Source organism: Acipenser ruthenus, chromosome 12 (genome assembly GCF_902713425.1).
Source record: "Acipenser ruthenus chromosome 12, fAciRut3.2 maternal haplotype, whole genome shotgun sequence".
Taxonomy (NCBI): domain Eukaryota; kingdom Metazoa; phylum Chordata; class Actinopteri; order Acipenseriformes; family Acipenseridae; genus Acipenser; species Acipenser ruthenus.
In genome coordinates, this window is record NC_081200.1 from 18,159,096 (window position 1) to 18,181,903 (window position 22,808).

The 22,808-nt window shown below is 41.1% G+C and overlaps 1 protein-coding gene across 5 annotated transcripts in view; it reads right to left on the reverse strand.

Moving 5' to 3' along the window:
- Positions 1-630: 630 nt before the first annotated feature.
- Positions 631-22,808, reverse strand: part of LOC117416570 (pre-mRNA 3' end processing protein WDR33-like) — a 55,903-nt gene continuing 33,725 nt past the window's right edge. Inside the window, exons 8-23 of one of the 5 annotated variants that reach the window (XM_059034644.1) lie at positions 18,415-18,541; positions 17,737-17,891; positions 17,364-17,442; positions 16,372-16,482; positions 16,177-16,271; positions 14,807-14,893; positions 14,543-14,682; positions 13,657-13,809; positions 12,306-13,175; positions 11,976-12,048; positions 8,203-8,575; positions 6,573-6,695; positions 5,539-5,720; positions 4,215-4,310; positions 3,910-4,116; positions 631-2,964 (exon numbers count right to left, since the gene is read on the reverse strand). In XM_059034644.1, the coding sequence (XP_058890627.1) occupies positions 2,756-2,964; positions 3,910-4,116; positions 4,215-4,310; positions 5,539-5,720; positions 6,573-6,695; positions 8,203-8,575; positions 11,976-12,048; positions 12,306-13,175; positions 13,657-13,809; positions 14,543-14,682; positions 14,807-14,893; positions 16,177-16,271; positions 16,372-16,482; positions 17,364-17,442; positions 17,737-17,891; positions 18,415-18,541 (3,080 nt within the window). In that variant the 3' untranslated portion in view covers positions 631-2,755. The other 4 variants (XM_059034643.1, XM_059034646.1, XM_059034645.1 and 1 more) reach the window with 4 other exon arrangements.

A 22,808-nucleotide genomic window follows, 5' to 3' on the forward strand; every position in this document is an offset into this window, starting at 1 on the left:
AATGCCATATAGTAAGTCTGTATGTAAGCATAGCCACTGATTCCAGAGCAAGATGCTGTTGATTGCAAGTGCATGTATTGTTTGCAGAAATCCCAAAACACAATGTTATAACTCCTTGCTTCACCTCTGGTGGCATTTTGGTCTTTGTGGGCTCTTTACTACAGATACCCACTTTACATGTGCAAAGTAGGACAACTAGCCGTAAAGATAGCTCAGACAGGCAAGATAAGCCAATCAAGATACTGAACTCATAAGCAACAGACTCGAGGTATATTGTGCCCCTGGTGATAAAGAAAATAATTAAAACACTGGAAAGCTTCTACATTACCACATATTAAGGAATGGAGAAGAAAGATATAGTCCAGAGCCAAAAGAAGAAAAGAGGCTAATTTTAAGTTTTTTTTGCCCCCCAAGGAATACAATTGTACCTGATAAAGAGGGACTCCTGGGGTTCAAAATGAGGCAGGGTGTCCGTGGCAGATCAGTGGCAGGGCTGGCTGAGCTATGAGCTTTTTTTATAGAAGCATGTCATGTTACCCGTCTGTGTTAGCTATACTAAGGGCTTGGACTTGTCGGTACTTATAATACAGTAATTATCACTCACAAATTACAGGAAATGTTTCCTTCTGGTTTTTAATTGAAAAATCATTTAATCGTTAAAATTGTGTAACAAGTTTCAGAAGCGGCATTAAACAGTTACTAAGGGGCAGAGGTAAACAATGTTTTATGTGTGCAAGTTGGAACATGTGATTGACATCCCACCTTCACACACCTAGCATTCACTCACAGGTATCGTTTAGCAGCTGATCAAAGGTAAATGTAGTTATCACATTGAGTGGCAAAGCCTCTACTTGTTGCACAATTAACAGGCTTCATGGTGTTTCAAGGAAGAACCCAACTCAAATACCCACAAAAACTGTCCTTTAAAACAGGAGTTATTAAGGTATTTTGGACATTCCTTAAAATTAAACCCTGAAAAATTAAAGTTCTAGTTATAGAACTAGTTATATTGAACTGTTTCACCTAAAAGAACAGCAAAAGAAAAAAAAAGACATTTATAAAATTATTCTTAAAAAGCTAATTAAAAGATTTCATGAAATGTAAAATATAATTCTGATGTAGAATCAGGCCCTCTCCCCAACACAGTGATACAGAAAAAAAGAGGCAAAGTTTGGTAAATTTTGCACAAATTCTATTGCAGTTTCATACAAAAAGATGAACAAAACAATGTGACAATCTTTTGACAAACTGTACAAACACAAACAGAACCTGCCCATCCACACACAGAGGGTATGTGGCAATGTTTCAGAGTCCAATATGATTAGTTTCTTTTAAAAAATCAACATAAGAAAAATGAGTTCTGGGGGTGGGGGGCGGGGGGAAGAGAAATGAAACTCCACCATCCTTCAGGCAGGGGGCACTCTCCCGGAGATGAACTAACATACATACAGCATTAATATTAATCCAACTCAATTCCTTGGGAAGCAGAGTAGTACTAACTTGCCCTGCTTGCAATGTCCTTCACAAACCATTATAACAGAAGAGACATTACCAGCTTATACTGCAGCGCTGTCAGAATTACAAAAAATCTGAGGCTTCATCATTTTCTGTCTTGCAATTTTTTTTTTACATTTTATATTTTGCTCGTCTTCTGGCAAGATGTTAGGGCGATGACCTGGTAAGAAAACAGACAAGGAATGGACCAATATGGGCAGCATACATAAAGTCAAGTCAAAAAAGGCATACTTACTTTCGTAATGCCAAACAGTGTTTTAGCTACTATAAGTGAAATTTGCTTTATAGATGCCTTAATACTGTTTGTTATAACTACAAATCGCAGAAAATACTTTATTCATACTTTAAGATGAATAAAACAAGTGTATTAGGATTCCAGTCATTTTGTCACCCAGTGCTTCTGTCTCTTCAGATTGGCACAATGAGAAAGATGCTCATTAATAATGTCAATAGGGACTGGGGCTCAGAATGGCTTTTGGCTCAGCTTGTAAGAGGCAGAGAGGAGCTAGCACACAGATCCTTGTGTATTCAGCACGGCTTATTTTGCAGTACAACAGAATTTTACGACAGATCTAAATATACAAATATGATGTGTCTGTTTCAAGTACGTTATTGAACTCCGGTGTGCTTGGTATGCTATGCAGAGACTGAAACCTGAACGTATTTTCACTGTGAGAGACTCTGGAAGGAAGACTGTAGTCAGGACTGGGGGAGGAGGTCTGCTGCAGGAACATGGAAAAAAAATGAAAGACTGGAGGCGAAACTGAGATTTCAACCCAAACAAGACAATGAGCAGGATAAAGATAGCGGTGTGTGTACCTACTTTTATAATAACCTGTGCAAGATTAGAACACATATATAAAAAAATATGAGATGGATATATATGTATATATATATATATATATATATATATATATATATATATATATATATATATATATATATATGCCGATTCAAAGAGATTCTACATGAAGAAGTGACAGCTTGGTTCCAGTCGTGATGGACCCCCACACAGAGTACACCCCTGCATACCTGTGTGAGCTGCCCTGAGTGTGTGCATGCCTATAGGGGACAGGCTGCCCCAGACCAGACCCCCTCAGGTGTCCCAGCAGCCAGTACCATATTCCAGAAAGATGCTGGTTCCCCACCCAGCCCAGTCCCCAGTTGTATGGTTTCCAGTTCAGACTTGTGCGTCCTCTCAGCGGTGTTGAGGTGAAACATTGTCCCAGTTCTCGTGGCCCTACCGGCCTCGCGCCCCTCTCGAAGATCCACGTGACGGACCTCGCCGTGGTTGGCTGGAGCTGTTCATGTTCCCTCCTCCTCCTCTCCCCCAGCCAGGCCCGCCCCGGCCTCCTCCCCCACGGGTGTAGCCGGCCTCCTCACGGTGGTGCTCCCAGTCCTGAGAGCTTGACCGCTTCATGTTGCGCTGGGAAGAGCCGCCTCCTCGAACTGCAACACAGGAGAACTGCTTTAGATGGTGAAGCTGTGTACGCACAGTACTGAAAAACACACACACACACACACACACACAGACAGTACTGAAACACAATCATACACAGTACTGAAACACACAAACAATACTGAAACTGACACTGAGCTCTCCACTTGCTTTATTCTACCACCCTATAACCAGTGTGGCTGACAAGCTAAATCAGACTAATTCTAATTATCAGGCTTAAATTTGAAAATCAGTCTTACACATCAAATAAATACATTGGCTACCAAATTACATTTTACCTAATGCCAATTGATTAATTAACTAAATTTTGATTTCTTTTTTCAAAACATGTATTTCCTGAAATTTACATTAATCCTGATTTTATAGAAAGGACTGCTGTATATCTTGTATTAATAGAAATTTTGGAAAACTGAATGTGTAAGTGAGAATATATGTTCCAGGAACTCTTAATTTACAGTACACGGTGAACTGGGAAGGTTAATTGCACAGTAACTGAAAGGTTAAAAAATGTTTTTTGTATAAAAGCGGCAGTTTATCCAATTATAGTCAAATGCAATCTGAAATGTCTACAGGGGGCTAGGTGTGTATAATAAAAGTTAGGTGAAGATTGGTGCAAAATCAGGACAGATTCCCTCCCCATCAACAGTGACACTGTACTTGCACCAGAACGACTACTAATTTGACATAGCCGAATACTGGAGGTAAAAATAGCTGAATAGGTCAACTAGTTGCTACTCTTTAAATATTATAAAATCATGCATCTGATAATGTCTGGGGCTCTATTTGTGAACACAACTGTTTTGTAATACTTTGCTGTTTGCACTATATTTTAAAATTGCTTAGAATTAATTTTATTTTTATTAATGTTCTAAAATGTAACATTAACTGCAGTTGCTGGCTCCTTTAGCACAGTCCTGTATTGTTCCCTGGCTTACCTGCAGGCCTCTCCTCAGAAGCCCCTCCTGGGGAATCTCGTTCCCTGTGGTCCGCTGTCCCGGGCCCGTCGTGCCAGGGTCTCTTGCGAGGAGGGAGGGAAGCCATGTCCATGCCCTGCAGAGAGGAGGAGCGCTCCCTGCTGGCCGGGGAAGCACTGTCCCGGGCAGAGTGCTCTGGGCGCAAGCCATCCCGGAAGTGCTCATTGCCTACAAACAGGATCAGAACACTCAGTATCACATCCGGGGAAAGACAGAGACAGGGTTACACATTTCACATGTAAGAATGAAAGCTTGCTCACTCTTACCCTGATCTCGTGTTCCTTCCCAGGATTCAGGTTTGCGCCCACCTTCGAAATGAGGCGGGAACTCATCTGGAGTAGGAAGCAGACCCTTCCGCCCTCCTTCAAACAAAGAGTCGCTCACTATCAGCTAATATAGTTACAATACAGGCCCGCCATCACTGAATACATCACTAACTATCCATCAACAGTCACTTTGTCAGTACTGCCAGCCAGCACAGTCAGAAAAAAGAAACCCTTACTCCTCAGTGGGTAACTCTTTCCACCCTCACAAACATTTAATTCAATTATTTAGCAGACCAGGGTTTCATCAGTCTACCTAAGGCCATGTCAAATTAATGGTTTTATTTGTAGTCACCTTGAAATAAAGCTTAGCTGTGCCATCTATGGCTTACATACTTTTACTTCTTGGAGTGGTTTTTACTTTTGTTTTACAATAAAACCTCTGGTCTATACAGTGCATGTTCCAGTTTTGTTGTAACAGCCTGGGTAGATTTCTTTAGGCTGCTGGAGACAGCCCTGTAGCACACCTTTACGACATCAACACTTTGAGTTTATTGGTTTATTTACATTAGATTGTGTAAAAAGCTTTCTATCCCCTCGCTATACCAGCAGGTGTGCTTTCCCTTAACAGCCCTATATTATGTTTTGTCTGACTGTTTCTATGCAAATGTAACACCAATGTTTTTTTTTTTTTATACTGCACAGGAAAGTTACAGTAAAGAATGTTTATTATTAATCTAAAACAAATAAAATGGGATGTTTTCCTTGCTCATTTATCTTTATGTAACCAATGTGTTATCTGAACAACCCACAATAATCTCATGTTGTGTGCGATGCTTAGAAAATACAACAAGCAGCCCCATTCCAGGTATTCAGAGTACACACAACACTATATATTTAAAAAGGTACACGGTTGGCATTGTAACAGATTCTGGAGGTTTCTTGACGGTCAGATTGACAATTTTACAGGAATAATTAGGATATGAAATTACCGTTATGAATACCCTCTCTGATTTTACTACAACTTTAAGCGCAGCACAGAAACCAAGAAAAGATTACAGTTGGAAATTAAGTGGAGATAGACGTAGGATAGAGGGAAGGAGATACCACACAGAGAGTGGTGAGGGTATGGAATGGGATACCTCATCATATTGTTGAGGCAGAATTACTTGGATCCTTTAAGACCCAACTTGACAAAGTTCTGAGGTCAATCAGCTCCTAGCAACCGGACAAGCTTAGATGGGACGACTGGCCTCCTCGCATACGTACATTTTCTTAATGTTCTTATGACTGAATCTGTCTTCAAAAGTATGCTTCCCTCTCTCACCTCCTCTTTGTGTTCCGCGGCCACGCCCTCTTCCTCCAGTATCCCAACCCCTTCCTTTCTCCTCCTCGAAATCCTTGCCGACAAACTGCTCTGAGTAGCCCCGCCCACCTCGACCCTCCTGTCGAGAGGCTCCGCCTCTGTGGAACCTGCCAGGAAACAGGCCTGCTTTACTCACGTCAGACCTAGATTTCATATTAGAATTAGTTTTTAAATCAAATTCCGAGTCAAATATTCAGTAAATGTAGAATAACAGATTAATTAAATACATAGATTTATAGGAAAGAGTTGCATACACATTTACAAATCAGTTCCATATATCATGCTACATTTATATCATTTTTCAAATGAGTATGCCACCAAACTGGATTTTAGAGTTTTCTTTTTAGTTAAACCGTGTTTTCTAATGCATCAATATAAAAAGCTTGTTGTCAAATACTAAGGCCCCCAGTTTAATCTTAGTTTTCCTTAACATCAATTTAAACAGATTCTTTATACCAGCAACATTTTCAGAACATTTCCTACCAGTTTAGTATCCTATTATGTCATTGTTTATTGCGGTTTCTGCTTAGATCATTATGAACCAGGCTTACTAACTATTCCAGATACAATGTCCCTGTAAGGCTGAGTAACTGTGGTGTGACTGACCAGCAGGACTTGAGTCTCCCTCAGATCAGCAGTCGCACGATGAGAGAATAGAAGTCCCTCAGTGATGGCCATGTGATCGAAGTATGAACCAGTCTTTAATGCTGAATTTCTGAAGTGACCTGGTTTTAGAAATGACCACTAGGGGTTGCAATTGTAATTCTCACCCCTGTGTGTATTCATTGTAAATAACGATGCAAGCAGAAACACCAATAGTGACTGCTAGATAACACATACAGTATACTATTAAAACAGGTAAAAAAATTAAATATTATTAAATGTAGACAATATGAAGTATACCTTTGAGGTCCAAAAACAGACCATGTCTTGCTGTCAAGATTATAAAAATGTGACAGATAAAAGCATGAAGGACGTAGGAGAGAGTCACTCACGATTCGTCAGCTTGCTCGTGCTCAAACTCCTGGCTGTGCCTTCCGGGCCTCTGCTGCTCTCTTGATCGCTGCTGCTGCTGCTGTGGGTCGAATTCCTCACGGGGTGCCTCATAATTATCAAACCTGCACAGAATGGAAAGAGTACAGTACCAGGGCTCGGCCAGACTCGCAGCCTCATCTCAACTCAACCTGGATGACCTTGTAGCAGCCAATCATGCATATCACTGCTCTACCTGCTCTGTGGACTTGCAGAGGGGATTTGATCTCCAATACTGTCCTGGTCTGGAACTACAGAGATCCCCATGCTGTACAGTGCATGGTCATTGAATGGACAGAATAGCTGCTCAAAGAGTTTCACACTCTCTGTCCTACCCTGTGGACTGACAACACTGGAGAGTGCACCTAGTCCCTTAACTTTCATAAGCACTAACCCGGATAAGGTAGATAAGAAGGCTGCATTGCCTAAAACCACAAGTCAGCCACTTTCCACGAGCACAGAACTTAGCCACCTGCAATACTAAATATTTTGGTTTAAATTGTATTAGGTGTGTAATTGCTTCACTTAGAAGATTCACCTGACACTCGGCATTGAACTTGGTGCTATGCCTCAACCAACGGCAGGCACAAAATGAAATTTGCAGGAAATGTAGATAAGGGTCTAGGCTACAATCTGTCAAACACTGACAAAAATCCAACGTTACGTGATTTGACCTGGGTGAGGCCAAAGGTCACAGAATCACACAATTTTTATTATCTTACACTTCACAGAACCTTCAATAGAATGAGAAGATAGTGCTATTCGAGAGCTTTAAAACAACACCAAAATTACCTTTCTGTGTCAATTATGGAGGAAGTTATGACTATGGAAGTGTTGGTTGGGGGGTCCAAAATGGGTCAACTTTGATGAGCTGTATCTCATGAACGGGATGTCACTCAGGCCTAAAATTTACACTGTAACCACTTCTCCCAAATGCAAACATGCACAGAATTGCATTTTTTAAAACAAATCAAAGGAGGTCGAGGTTTTTGGTGATTGATTTCATATGGAACAATTTAATGAAAATTGGATAAGTGTTATTTAAAACCAATATGGCATTAGATAAACAAATTAGCTGTCTTACAGTATGTGGAATAACTTCTTGTGTTCAAGATGTAAACATGTGTGACATAGACAGATGGATGTACAGACAGTGAGTCATCTCCATATATCCCAAAATAATGTTAATACCAAGTTTCTTTGCAACAGGAGAAGGAGTTTTCCAGAAATATGGAAAAATGTGTGTACATATGCTTGTGCATACAACTGCCTCCACTATACCCCTGTTGTGGGGAATTTCATCCCCTGCAGGAGATCATTAGAAGCAGTGTGTAAATCAGCTCTATTGTTATACCAGGGCAGCAGTGTGGAGTAGTGGTTAGGGCTCTGACCGGAGGGTCATGGGTTCAATCCCAGGTGGGGGACACAGCTGCTGTATCCTTGAGCAAGGTACTTTTACCTAGATTGCTCCAGTAAAAACCCAACTGTATAAATGGGTAATTGTATGTAAAAAAAATAATGTGATATGTTGTAACAATTCTAAGTCGCCCTGGATAAGGGCGTCTGCTAAGAAATAAATAATAATAATAATACCTTTCTTCTCGACGGCCCCTGTATCGTGGATCCTCGCCGTCACGTGGAAACTTCTCTTCAGAGTGCCGTCGGCCCTCCCAGCCACCTTGGGGGCCCCCTCTGTGGTGGCCCCGCCCATCCCCGTCACGGAACTCTTGGTTCTGTCCACGCTGGGGCTGCTGCGTGGGCTGCTGCCGCCAGCCCTCCCCTCCCTGCGGGTGGAACCGCTCATCCAGACCCTCAAATTCAGGGGCTGGGCCTCGATTGCTGTCACGAGACTCCCCCCAATAAGAGGCTCCCCTTTCTGAGCCCTGGTCTGGACCCATACCCCCTTCAGGGCCCCGACGATCCAGAGATCCTCCCATGTGGTGGTTTGGGGGGCCGCGAGAGTCTCCTGAAAACACACGCAAGAATTAGAGCTGCATTCCATGCCTTCACTGTCACAGTGTCTTTAAATACATAGAAAACACTAAAATTAATCAATGAAGCTTCCTACATTACAGAGGAACATCACATCATGAAAGCAACCCAAACACATTCATTTAGGTAAAATATATCTGTTTTGTTTCACATTTCCGAGCTAACTGTTACTTGTAGATCAACAGTTTATATCTTGTTTGGAAACTTTGGTTTTGCATTCCTGTACAGCTGAAGACATTTTCAGTACTGTACGGTCCACATTATGGATGTTGCCACAAGTGATCTTTCCATCCTTTCCAGCTAGGCATTGTTGATTTTGCAGGCATGTGTTTGAGATGGCTGTATTTGCTGTAGGTTGAACCCTTGACTGATCAGAAGTTAGGAAACCAGGTGTTCAAAGAGTGCTTTTTGAAGAGGGAATGATTATCTATCCAGGGATACCAAAATACTTAGTAAGCAAGCAGTCTAAGTGGGATAAAACAGGGTAACTTGTCTCCAAGCACCACAAGCCTGCAGGGATGGTTGAAAAACATTTTCAGTCACTGTATTTATATGTGTGGGGGTGGGAACAGGCTGGCTGTAGGGGTGACGTCAGGCCAGGAAATGAATGCAAGACACGCAGCAACTGCGGGCGAAACTGAGGCGCAATGGCGCTCAGCTCTTTTATTAAATAAACAAAATAAAAAGGTGGAACCACCAGCACAAAATAACAATTGTTATTTTAGTTTAAAGTTTACTCCCTACTTTCTCTCTCCCGTTCTCCACTCTCGAACACACAACCCCAAGTGAGTGACTCATGCATCTATATATACAGTTGTGCCAGGATTCAATTACTAATTAATTATTTACTTGAATCCCAGCACGTGAATTAATTTGTGCAATCCCCGTGATAACATACTATTACATACTTTATCTGCATGTGGCGTGATTGTGCAATCCCCGTGCCTAAATAAAGCACACATTATTTTATGCAAAAGGTCACATTCATGAGTGTGTACTTTTCTTGAGATGGAAACAGACATGAATAGATAAAGTAGTCAAATAATTTCCCTGACCATTATTGTGAAGGAAACCAGTTGTAAGGCATATACAATATACATAGGGCTTTTGATATTCGGTTTTAACTGATAAACACCGATTTGTTTTATAAAAGTAAAAACAAACTGCTAATTCTACACAACTTGGATGTAGGAACTGCTTAATTATCACAGCAAACAGGTGCTTGAATATGGACCCTGGTTTGTAGTGTGAAACCCAAAAGTAGTGAGTTACCAATTCAACACCTGGTCTACATTGCAGAACCCAGTAACCCCTTAAACACCTGGTTCACACCGTGGAACTCAGTAGTAGTCCTGCAACCCACTAAACATCTAGTTTGTACTGTGGTACCCAGGGTGCGATTTGTACCATAGGTTCTGCACTTTTAATTTTCATCCCCGGCAGGGAAAATAGATTCTGCACTTACAATGTCTTTCTGCTGGAAAATGTAATTTATACAGATGACATTCATACCCAAATACATTTATGCTGCATCTTGTGCAGCGCACTGCCTCACTGGTTCTCAGTGCCTCTATGGACTGTAGCTACCGCATATGATTGTGTTTCTCAGCATTTTCGACCATACAGACACCGGGAACTAGCGAATACATGGACGAGTAACAACACTGTTTTTGTGTGCCAATAAGGCAACAAAACACAAACTTTTGAAAACATCAATACATTGACATCATTGCCGTTGCTGTGCTCAAACTGCTCTTTTTTCCGCATTCTTGAAAGTGCTTAGAGAAAAACAACCCTTCCTGCTGAAAAAATAGATCAGCATTGAATCTTTTAAAAAACAGTAAAGTTAGAAAAATGAAGAGAATGAACCAGAAATCAATAGCAGATTGTAAGACAGAACATAAGTCATTTATATTAGTTACACTATGTTTCAAATTCATGTCTACACCTTTAAATGACCTTTAAATGAATTAAAGCACATTTGCATTTTGACAGTTAGGGTTCCCGTATATTGATTGGGGCTTGACCTTTATGTAGGGAATCCAGGAAGTGAGAATGAGAGAGAAACGCAAGTGAGACTGCCAGCAAGTCTAAACAGCTACACTATCCACCTTGCTCTGTACACCTTCGAATAATGTGTGCTCTCCCAATAAAGGCTTTTGAACTCATTATCGTTATCAGAAGCCACCTCAGAAGAACAGCTACCTGTTGTTTCTGATGGGATTTGGTAAGTTTAGCAGTGGTTATTTGGTAATGGAACATAAATATCACTGAGTGGGTTGAAGAGCCTTTTACTGCAAGTCAGGGCAGTTTAAAATATGTATGTTCCATGCACCATTATTCTTGGTGAAAATCCACTTCCTACAGAGTTATCAAGGAGGTTATGTGCAATTACTTGTCCCGAGTTCTTTTAAATTTTTTAAAGTTTTGTTTGGTTGACAAGCGTACATTGTTATTGCCTTTAGTTATCAATAATAATAATAATAATGATAATGATAATGATAATAATAATAATAATAATAATAATAATAATAATAATACAGTTTTAAATGACAATAACTGCATTTGCAGTTGCCACATGAGTGATGTATCAACGTCTTTACTATAGGCTTGCTTACTGTTTTGCATTTTATCCCCGCCCCCCCCCCCCCAAACTGGAAATTTGACAAATCGCACCCAATTATACACCTGGTTTGGATTGTGAAACCCAGTTGTGTAATAAATACTTTACACTTTGGAAACCAACAGTAACCGTTTACCCAATAATATATGGTTGGGAGTGTGGAACTTATTAGAAAAACATATAACAAAAAAGATGTTAGGGGCGGTTTGTAGCCCAGACCAGTCATTATTTTTGTATTTTTGTATTAAATCTGTATTAAAAGTCACTTGTGCAAAGAGACCACCAGAGATATCTTATGTTAAAACCAATGAAAACACCTTTAAAAATGTTTTTCATATGAAAAGTGCACCACCCTTCAGAAATGTTCAATATATACCTTTACACTTATTCCCTCCATACAAGACACCATAGCATGCAGGGTCCCCTTTACAAATGTACACCCTGAAGTAGGATTCCCATGGGTGCTACAAGGCAAGTGTAGGCTGTGTGTGAAGAAATGTTTAAATGGTTATGGCTAGAAGATGTGACAATGAAACAAAGAACTTACCAATTTCAAACAAACAAAATGGAGAAACAGAAGGCTCAGATAGTGACAGAAACTAACAGGGTTAGGGTCAATTCCTGTTTTTCAATTCCAATTCCATTTTTAAATCAATTCTCAATTCCACTGAAGGAATTGGAATTGATATTTTAGAGACATAACATTCTGCATAAAGCTTTATGAAGCTAAATGGAGTGGAGTGACTGTTACCTTTGCTGTTGGGGCCTGGTCCCTGCTGCACCAATCCAGACATCAATGGAGGCGGCCCTTGAGTCTGTCCCCCCTGGAGAACGCACACAGACTTCAATTGAACATTTCAGTTTTAGAAACAACATTTAAAAAGTCATAGCTTTGTTACTTGTTAATCTTTTTTGCAATCTGTATTTTATTTTACTGCCTAATGTGACACCCAAACAAAGAAATACATTTAAATGCAGTTCTGTAAAAAAAGTGTCACTGCCATCAAACTGTACCAGAATGTCGCTTTCTTGAGGGACAACCCTGAACGTTCACAAACGCTCAGATGATAGCGCCATTTACCTGGCTGAACGGTGGTCTGGGCCCTTCACCCAACAGGGGCGGCTTGCCTTGCTGCATGAACGGGGGTGGCCCCTGCAAAGTGCCAGGTCCTTGCATGTTTCCTGGCCCTGGCATGTGCCCAGGACCCTGCATATTCCCAGGCCCATGCATGCCCCCAGGTCCCTGCATGTTGCTGTGTCCGTGCAGGCCTTGGGCTACCCTGGGGGGGTTCTGTTGTCCCTGTGGCCCAATAGAAGGAGGCCCCATCATTGACCCCTGCATGGGTGGTCCAGGGTGGCCTCTCATGTCCTGTGGTGGAGGGTGGCCCATCATACCTCCCTGTGTCTGAGGCATTCTCATGTCCTGGGGGCCCATCATGCCTCCTTGGGGATGGGGTCCTTGATTGTTTTGTGGCCCCATTCCACGGGGTGGGGGATCCATCATGCCTCCTGGAGGTCCCTGCATTCCCCCCGGAGGCGGTCCAGGCATCCCTCTCGGTCCAGGGGGCATTCCAGGAGGCCCATGCATCCCCTTGCCAGACATCCCTGGTGGCCCCTGATGCCCCATGTGCCCTTGAGGACCTGGGTGCCTCTGCATGCCCTGGGGCCCATGCATATCCTGGGGCCCAATGAAGCCCTGTGGGCCTGGGGGGCCCTGGTGATGCTGGGGTCCGGGTGGGTCCATTTGTCCCGGGGGAATGAAAGGTCCCAGTGGGCCAGTGGGACCCATAGCAGGCATGTTGGGGGGCATCTGCTGTGGCAGGAGGGATGGCTGGAAGCCTTGTAGAGGAGTGGGCATGGGCCCTTGACCTGGGAAGGGGGGCATAGCACCATGCGGGGGGGGAGGCCCCTGCTCCGATTGCTTTTGTGCCATCCGTTCAATCTTCATTTGCTGAAGAGAGAGATAAGAATGAGAAACAAGTAAATAAGCAGGTCATTCTTGTATATTTCTTGGTGTGCTAAAAATACATTTCTCTCAAAAGACTGAATGTGTTATAGATATGAAAAGTAAAATCTGTGTTATTGACATCTTTTGAAGGAGCCTACTTAACAGTAGTTGCCTTCAGAATAGATTTGGTCAAGATAACGTTGTATACCCGTTTTAAAAGAGCACATATTTTAGGTACAAAGTGCAGACTACAGAAGAGGTGCACAGGATAACATGCTGTTGAGTATTCAGCTCACTCCCTTGATGAGAATCTATCACTGTGCTATTACTTTTGCCTACTGTTGAGACTAGCGTTGCTACTAGCATGTTGTAGTCCGGTCTCTGTGTCACGCTTCCCCCATTACAAGACTGGGAAAGCAGGCTCTGTCCCATGAACACCACCTCCCTCAAGCATCATGCATTGCTAAGCAGTGAATGCCACTACCTCTAAGAGTAGCGGGTTGGTGTACTGTAGGGCTGCCATTTCTTGCTCAATTTCTGCTTGTGTTTTCTTTTTCAAGTCTACCTTCTTCTCGTCCTTCCTCTCTTTCGGGACCTCCCCGGGGGGCAGCGCTGGCACCTTGTTCTCTGCCCAGGCCTGCAGGAGATGGGTAAGAGGAGCTTAGAGATATAAACAGGCAGGCAGACAAATAACACAGATATGCACCCAATATTAAACCTCCAATCTGGATGCGGTACTTATGTTGGACATCTATAATATCTCAGTCCATTAAAATCCTAACCAATCCTGAGCTCTTTTGCATTTAAACACTAACTATGTAACAAGTTAATTTATTAAGAGCAAAAAGTTTCAAGTGTCACCTTAAGATGTTTGCTATCATTATGAGCTCTGGGTTCTGATGCTCAAGTACACAGTTATCATTGTTCTTGATATCCAGCTTTACCTGGCTTTGAACTACCTTTGAGCTTGATTGGAGAATTCTAACTGTCTAGCCCTGAACAGACTTTCTCATTCCATTCAAACCATGTGATCTTTCAACTCTGCTGGCCCAACCGACTCCACATAGAGAGGATGAGTAGGATTCCAAGTTGAAAGGCCATTTTCTCACATGATCTGAATGGAAGTGTTTTCAGTCCTAGGCAATTTTCCAGAAAAGCTCACAGACAGATATAAAGAAAAATGATAACTCAATATTCTATCAAAAGAACCCAGACCCACTCACATAATATAATTTCAAAACATCAAAAAAGGCATGGGTGAACAAAGAAAATTAAATAAAATTAAGGGAAGATAACCAAAGGTATGCAGTGGTGGATGTGTGTTTATGCAGGGGTCAAGCTGGGAGTGCAGACAGCACGTTGGGCGTTACCTGTTGGAACTGTGCTGGGATGGGCTTGGCGTAGGGCACTTTCTTCTGAGGAACTTTCTTCAGATCCTTCAACGTCATCTCCTCCACCCCCCAGTCCAGACCGGGGATCGTCATCTCCACTTCATCCAGCTCCTCCTTACCTGCAGACACACAGCTTATCAAAGACCTCCGGTAGCTGGAGAGCCAGCCGAAAAGCAACTCACAGTTATCCCACTCCAATACCCAATACAACACCCATTCTGATTTTTTTTTTACTTTTTATACCAGTCTGCTCTTGTTCCATGGCCATCTTCAACTGCTCTGGGATCCCCATTCCTGGGATGGCAGCCATACTGCTGGGCTCAATGTCATCTACAGGTAACAGAGAGAAGGGGATGAAAGACTGGAGCATAAACAACACTTTTCACTTCTGTGTGTAATACATTGTAACTGTAATTAATATAAGTAAATGATTCTCCACAAATTAATATGAAAGTGTGGCCAAGTGCCCGCCCCTGTGCATATATGCATGATACTTGTTTGTTTATTTTGACTCACCGTGTTTGTTTGTCTGTTTGTCCACTGTTTATTTATTTTGGCCTCAAGTGCCGAGTGCGGTTTTTGTTTAAAACCTTTTCTTTTTTTCATTATTAAACCGCGCAACAGTGCAATTTATATTTCACTTCGTAGTACTATGTTTTTCTTCCGGGTCTGATGTCACCACTACAGCCTGCTTGTCACAGAAAGTCAGAGAGCTAAAGGAAAATATCTCTTAACCACTCCACATTATTAACAAAGAGCCACTAAACATAACAGTTAAAACATGAAGCTCTCAAATGGTTTATTTGACATTACCAGTTTAAATACTGCAGTGGGAGTGGCATGCTTAAAAACTACCACAAAGTCTCAGAGGCAGCGAGTACCTTATATTTTTTTATGGGCAATGGAAAGTAATCCAAATTTAAAAGTTACATGTCATCTGCATCAAAATTCTATTTTTATCTGGATCATTTTGATCTGGTTTTACTGAAAATGTCACTGCTGGATTACATTTATTCAGATTACAAATAAATCACAATTACGAAATCCGGTTTTTGAAGTAGTTCTTAATAGTTTATAGCCTAAATAGGCCATTATTTATGATACAGCCTAATTTAAAGAAATAACAACAGTGATAATTATTAATACACTTATTATGTTTTATATATATATAAAAAAATAATAAAATTCACTTTGATCCTGGCTAATGACACTTTATGCCAATCCCACTACAGCGGCGCAGGAGTATTTCAACAATACCCATGCTAAAACAAGATGCACAATAGAACCCATCAACGGGGTGCTTAAGAGACGATTCACTTGTCTGAATTACATGTGGAACCACTACAAGCATGCAACTTAATTCTAGCCTGCATTGTTTTGGACAATATCGCTATCAATCGCAATGTACCAGGCATTGAAGGTGAGGATTTGAGTGTCAACCTGCCAGAGCCTCAGGCAGGACACCATGATGCACCATGATGAGGAGCTGGGTTTTAGCTTTATTACCATTAGGTTTATGAACCACAGTACTACACTGAGTAGTTCCAGGCTATCAGTATGCAACACCCACGGACTAGTTTCGTTATTACAGAGAAGAGCACTTCTGGACTTACCATACTCCACCCCGTCTTCTGACATTCCTGATAAGAGGTTCAAGTTGTATCGGTCCCTCATCTTATCCCCGGGCCGATTTCTAGTCCAGAATTTACTGGCAAACAAGAGAGACATGGTGTAAACACAACAGATGCAGCACCGCTATTAGCTCACGGACAGGTGTTGACCCCATGTTCTCAGTGATGTATACCTACCTAGTGTGGTCGTTGGATCCAGAACAAAGAATGTGACCCAGTGGGTGCCAGGCTAAGCTCCAAATCATCCCTTCATGGGCCATCTCCATGCCCCCCACCTCCTTTTCAACACTACAACACAAACACATGAGGACCAGTCAATCTCACATGGTACAGACCACACAGTTTCAATACAGACACAAGAACACCTACTTCACTACTCCATTCTCGTATAACCCACTGGAAATAAAACTGCTACATTTGGTTTCCTAATTCAACAAGAGATTTAGAAAATATTCCCACATTCAATCAATGTATGTATTAAGACTGCACAGGCAAACAAGCTGACATTCATTGACACACAGAGAAAAGCACTCAGACTAAACACCCCCACAGACTAAAATCACTAGCAGGGAGAAGTTCATGGCTTTTTTTTGAAGAATCCTGTATCTAAAATTGTGTACGTAATAGAAATATAACACAAGAACCAGGTCTGTTTTAGATTGCATAGACGCACACTTTGACGTTGTACTATACACTCATTTCACAACCATTACTGTAAAACTCAAAATCCCTGCACTTGACTATAAAATGCAAATTACAAACATTGGTAATATAAGTTATTATGTACAGTTGAGCCTGTCTCATGGTATAAGAGTGTCTTTATATGAGCGCATTGGGTGAGCAAGGGGACTGATTTTATTTTCAGCTGGTAGTCTACCAAGCATGAGACGACACTTAAGCAAAAATAAGATGTACTGGAATGTTCTGAAATGTGCAGTTTTGATTGTCTGTGACCACCATGACCTACATACACACACTGTACATATAAAAATAGAAGTGCGTCAAAAATGTAAACCCCCAGATTCTGAAACTCTCAGTAACTTGTGCTAAAAATCCTTACCACGTTTCAGCAGTTCTCTAGATATATGTACAAATGCAAGTGTGACACGTGTTGTAGCTTTAAGACTAGTGAATGTAGGGTGGGAGAGGTACTGAAGGGCTTCTCTTACCCAGTGTGCCAGAAGAGCAGGGACCCATCAGAGCCTCCGCTGGCAAAGAGGCCCTCATGTACCGGGTGCCAGGCCACGGCTGGGGATGCACCATGCAGCAGAGCAGCAACAGGGAGGGAATAAGATATTCATTACAGTCATGGCACAGTATAAGACACACATCACAGATGCTGTCAAATAATGAGATTACTGGTTACAAATGATTATATTATTGGTTTTGACTACTGGTAAATAAATACTACCAAAAAAAATTTTAAGCAATTAGAAGGAAACTTAATGAATCAATTAGTGCAAACTTATTAATTCTTTACTATTTAAATTTTTCCAGGTATTAAATCGTTTTGAGCCTACCCCATTGCCCTCACCCCCTGACCTGTAGCCTCCTTCTTGTGCCCCCGGAAGACCTGTAGCTCCTCCTTTAGGTTGCGCACATCAAACAGCTTACACAGGTGGTCACGTGATGCAGTGAGCAGCCAATTACCATTCAGATTCCACTTCACCTCCATGACGGTGTTCTTGTGGGCATGTCTGTGAAATGGGACAAGATGGAGACATTCTGACAACATGCACTTTTATACCCATCCAGAAGAACTTGAAAACCTTCAGAATAGTTGCATATTAAAAATGCAAAGATGAGTGCTTACGGTGACTGTAGCTAACAAAAAGAAACATGGCATAACTCAGCATGACTGAGCTAGTACTTTTCACGTTATTGTTTTGCCATTTAATAAAAGCTTTCATGGATTTCTACAGTAACTTTTTTCTTAAATGTTTTGGATGCACAGTGTGAGAGTGCATTATATTTGCTGATGGTATAATTCTAGCAAAATATATATATATATATATATATATATACTAATTTAATGCAACTAAGCTGTCTTGGTGGTTTTATACAACAATATTATTTACATTTTTGCAAACTTGGTCCCTTTGTGTTAGACTTTACACCAGATGTTCCATATGCCAGACAATGTTGCTTGGAAAACCATTACCAGTAAAACAAACTGCAAGATGAAAGGGGAGGAGGGAAAGAGTCACTTTTATAACTTACAGCGTCGCGAGGCTCTGTCCTGTCTTTGGATCCCAGAACTTGATTGGCTGCTGGCTATCTTTGCTCCCTGAAACCACCAACCCTTTTGTAGGATGCCAATCCACACACTTCACATCCGCTCCATGCCCTACAGAAAGTGAGAGAGGGGCAGGTGGATACACCGGGCTGGAGAGGACATGGGGCAATCAAAGCAATGTGATGCAGTGTGGAATGTAGTGGCTTTCATAGTCTCAGCAATCATGGCTAGAAGAGAGTGCTGGACTAAGTTGTGTAAAGTAGTGAGTTTGAGGGGTTCAGTGGTTGCAGCACAGTAGTGGATTTGATTAGTTTAGTGTGGAAAGTAGTGAAGTAACTACAGAGAGAGTTCATCCAAAACACTATAATACAAACTCAGGTGTACAGGATGCAGGCATTAGGCTAAACATTTTTTTCTTTTTAGTTTTCTTCTAGTTTGATCTCAGTTATCAATCTAGTCTGGAGGAGGGTTAGAGTATTAGTGGGTTTGAGTATTTTGTGATTATAATGCATACATGACTGTGAGCTTGAGTAGCTCCATGGTTAGACTGTTAAGCTAAAATGATGAAGCTACATTACTTGAGTGATGTGAAAAGTAGTTAATAGTACTAGGTTGCAGTGGTTGTGTGTCTAGGCAGTCTGGAGTCACACTAGCCTTGGGCACAGAGACAACTATAACCGTCCAAAAAATTGTGTTCTTTTCACCTGCAGTGAATCTTACGGCTTTATTTATCGTACTAAGGGCACCTTTTTAATTAGGTTCCAGTTTGCCCCATCAACTGATAAAAGATGGCACACATGCATTGTAGTATATGGCTGAAACCCGGGCTACGCAATATAACTGCTTGTATTCCCACTTCACACCTTTTCCTGTTGACAAGCCTGTGAGCTCATTGTGGGCCCCACACTACCCCAGCACTGGTGCACCAGAACAAACGGTAGGTGTGTAAAACAAGAAGAAACTAATTTGACAAACATCATGATGGGCCTAAAAAAACAGCCCTAAATAGCTGGTTTCCTTATGTGTTTAAAACATCCCTTAATAGCAGGCTTCCTAATGTGTTTAAAACAACTCTAAATGGCAGGTTTCCTTGTGTGTTTAGGATTGTGTTACTCTTTTCCAGTTTCCTATACAAGGTTCCCTATACCCGGAGAAAGAAAATATAGTAAGGGCTTCTGAAAAGTCAAATGGGAAGAAGCAAAACGAGATTTATGTCTCAGTACTTAGACCTTGCTTAGACACAGCACTCAATGTTTTGTGAAACTGCAGAAAAACAAAAACCTGCACAAATAAGCTTATTTCCCCAAAAGCTTAAATTTCAAAACTAGTTTCTAGAGTCAGACAGTGACAGCCCAAATGACAAGATGTTTTGTATTACAAAGCACCAACGAGCAGCTATGAAAAAGCACACTCAAACAAATATATCCAGAGCTAAAAGATTCAGCTCTGCTGGCTTTCCTGGTATCAGTTGACATTGTTGGGAGGCATAGGAACTAAAATTCCTTGCTTGCCCCAGCTGATTTTAACCAGCTTTTTGGAATCACTGCCACTTCTAATGCAGTGTCTGGCAAGCGAGGGAATGGGCAGGACATGGAAGTAGTTAGCATAACTGGTTGGCAGTTTTCCTGTTCAGTTTTCACAGTGTATATCGGAAGTGGAGCTGCTGAAAAATAGAAACCTGACCATTTATTGAACCATTTAGTGTTAACATGAGAGAAAAAAAAAGTGACAGCTTTGCAAAATGTTTACCCGAGAGCAGCACATACTTTGTAATTTGGATAAAATCATTTTACCAGTGAATAAGGATCCATATAATAAAACAGCAGCACTGTTTTTTTGGAACCGGTACAACTTTTTCTTATTCATAAATGGAAAGTAGGCAAACCAAGTGGTTTTCTTTGCTATGTGGCGGTGTCCTAGAGAAGATACCGGAGTAAAAAGTTTTCAGTGTGTACAACCCTTTAGTAAAACAATTATAATTCTGGTGGTTCTCTCTTTGCTGCTGTTTGACATTCAGTGGGCAAGAGTTTGAGCGGGCAATGGGACAGAAACTACCAACTTGCCTTTCAGTAGGTGTTTTCCTTTAGTCATCAAGTGCTTTCTGGTGTTTAGGGGTGAAGTATGGCTCGAGGTCTTCAGGCCCAATGTTGTCTATTTTGTATCCTTTAACCACACTCAACTGACAACTTCATAAACAGGTATGTGCTTTTGAAACAAGATCATTAAATCAAGATCAGGATATATGACACACAACTAACACTATATGCTGTTGAACAGAGTGTATTGGTTCTCTGCACGGAGAGTTTTTATTTCTAGAACATGTACTGGTTGATCCACCAGGACAAAAACAGATACCATATCCTGGACTGACATTTCTACACAATAAAACCATTACAAGCGTTTCACCCTATCTGCTGATGTACTGAGATGAGCATAAGATGCATATTTAGCCACTGAAAGCACAGCTATGTATATGTTAATTTGAATGACAGAACCAGGCTTAGAAACTCACACTAGCCCTGCACCAAGTCCTAGATTTCAGATCCACGCTTGTTTAGGTGCTGTATATTATTGAAATTACCAGGTGCCAGGAATGTGTTTAATCAGGTCCCTGCTAAACCAACTCAAAATTAATTAACTGATTGCACTTACTGTATCACAGCATGAAAAAGTCTTGCCCTAGTTTGTAGGTTCTTACTAGGTGGAGTTGGTAATGTAGTTATAGGGATAGAACAATGTATTTATTTACAAGGCCTGATTGCTCTCATACTTAGGGTCCTGACCATTTAAAACAATACAATAGCTCGAGTGAGTTTCTAACCATGTGTTTCTCTCGAAGGTCCATGAGCTTCATGGTATGTGAACAACCCTAGCTTCTTTATTCAACTCAATGGACTGAGCTGCCCATCCGTTAAAGTGTAATACAAGGGACAACAACTTCTACTAATTGTTGTGGGTAGATTTAATAATTGTTGGATGCTGTAACACACATCCTTCTGTCTTTCTGAGGTGATGGAGCATGTGCAGTTTTGCTTAAGCTGGGGGGAAATGTAATGGTTTCCTCTGGCTGTGCATAACTACTTGACTGCAGTGCTAGCTCTTTAGTTTAATGGTACGATATTAGTCTGAGCCTTGAGAGCAGTACACATTCTAAAGAGGGAGATGAAGGGCTCAAGCATGGATGCTTGTCAGTCAGTCTGTTGTTTGTCATTTTACAGTTTTGCATATAACTTAGAGAATCGCTTGTCCAATTTTTCCTGAAACTTGCTAAGGACCTTCTTTATCTATGCATTATAAAATATATTACAATCTCAAGGTATATGAAGGCTGATTGCCAGTCAATCCAACTGTTTTACCGCTTGTCCAATTGTGATGAAACTTACCAAGGGCATTCTTTAGCACGTATTATTGAGTGTGTCAGGGTCTCAGGGTATATGGAGGCTCTCTGTTTGTCTGTCTGTCTGTCCCACCTACATACATGTACAAAACAGATCTGCAATTGGGACCTTAAGGACCTTATCAAGAGTATCATTATCTGGGGGCATATAGAGTTTGTTTGTCCATCGGCTGTCTATGTCATGCTTGCATTTTTTAAAATATCTACCTAACCACTTATCTAGTTGTGCTGAAAAGTTGCATTTAATTAGACATGACAGAAATAATTTTGTTTTTGTGTTGCAAAAGGACAGAGCCAAGAGCTTTTTGTTTCTGCTTTTCTGCTCTTGTCTCCAACAGGGATATTCAGCAGAACAACACAATAGGAAATTAGAACAGTGACTGTCAATTATTCTCCAGGCAGCACTATTTAAATAGCTTTTTGTTTCTAAATTATCTTAATAAATCAAACCAATAGAATATTAATTTTAACATCTGTTAAAATGTTTGCGAGTTCCCTGGACTATGTGTTAAAATATTTTGGAAGCCCTTACTGCAAGTCTTCATGTATAAAAGTACATACGTCCTGTCCAGTTTAACATAATTCCTGCATTCATTTCACATATGTATTATATCTTTTATGATTCAAGTCATATCAGGTTTGTATAGCATGGTTTAGATGAAAGTTGTGTACATGATTATCATGCATTATGTAGCTAGTGTGAATAGGGTATGCATGTATCAAATCCAAGGTGTCTTAATTATTTAAGTTAACTGGTATTCTTAAGGAGGAGAGAGCAGATGAATTCCTATGCTTGTGTAAAAAACAATTAGTTGGAAATGCTCACTCATGTCTGCTTTTTGTATCTGCTCAAAAGATAAATACTACTAGATGAAAAATAAAGATGATGGGTGACGATGTCTAGAAAACTATCTAGCTGGGAAATCCTCTGCAAAATCAGCATCTGTTCTGGCTCCTGGTGCAGAACTGAAACATACTTAT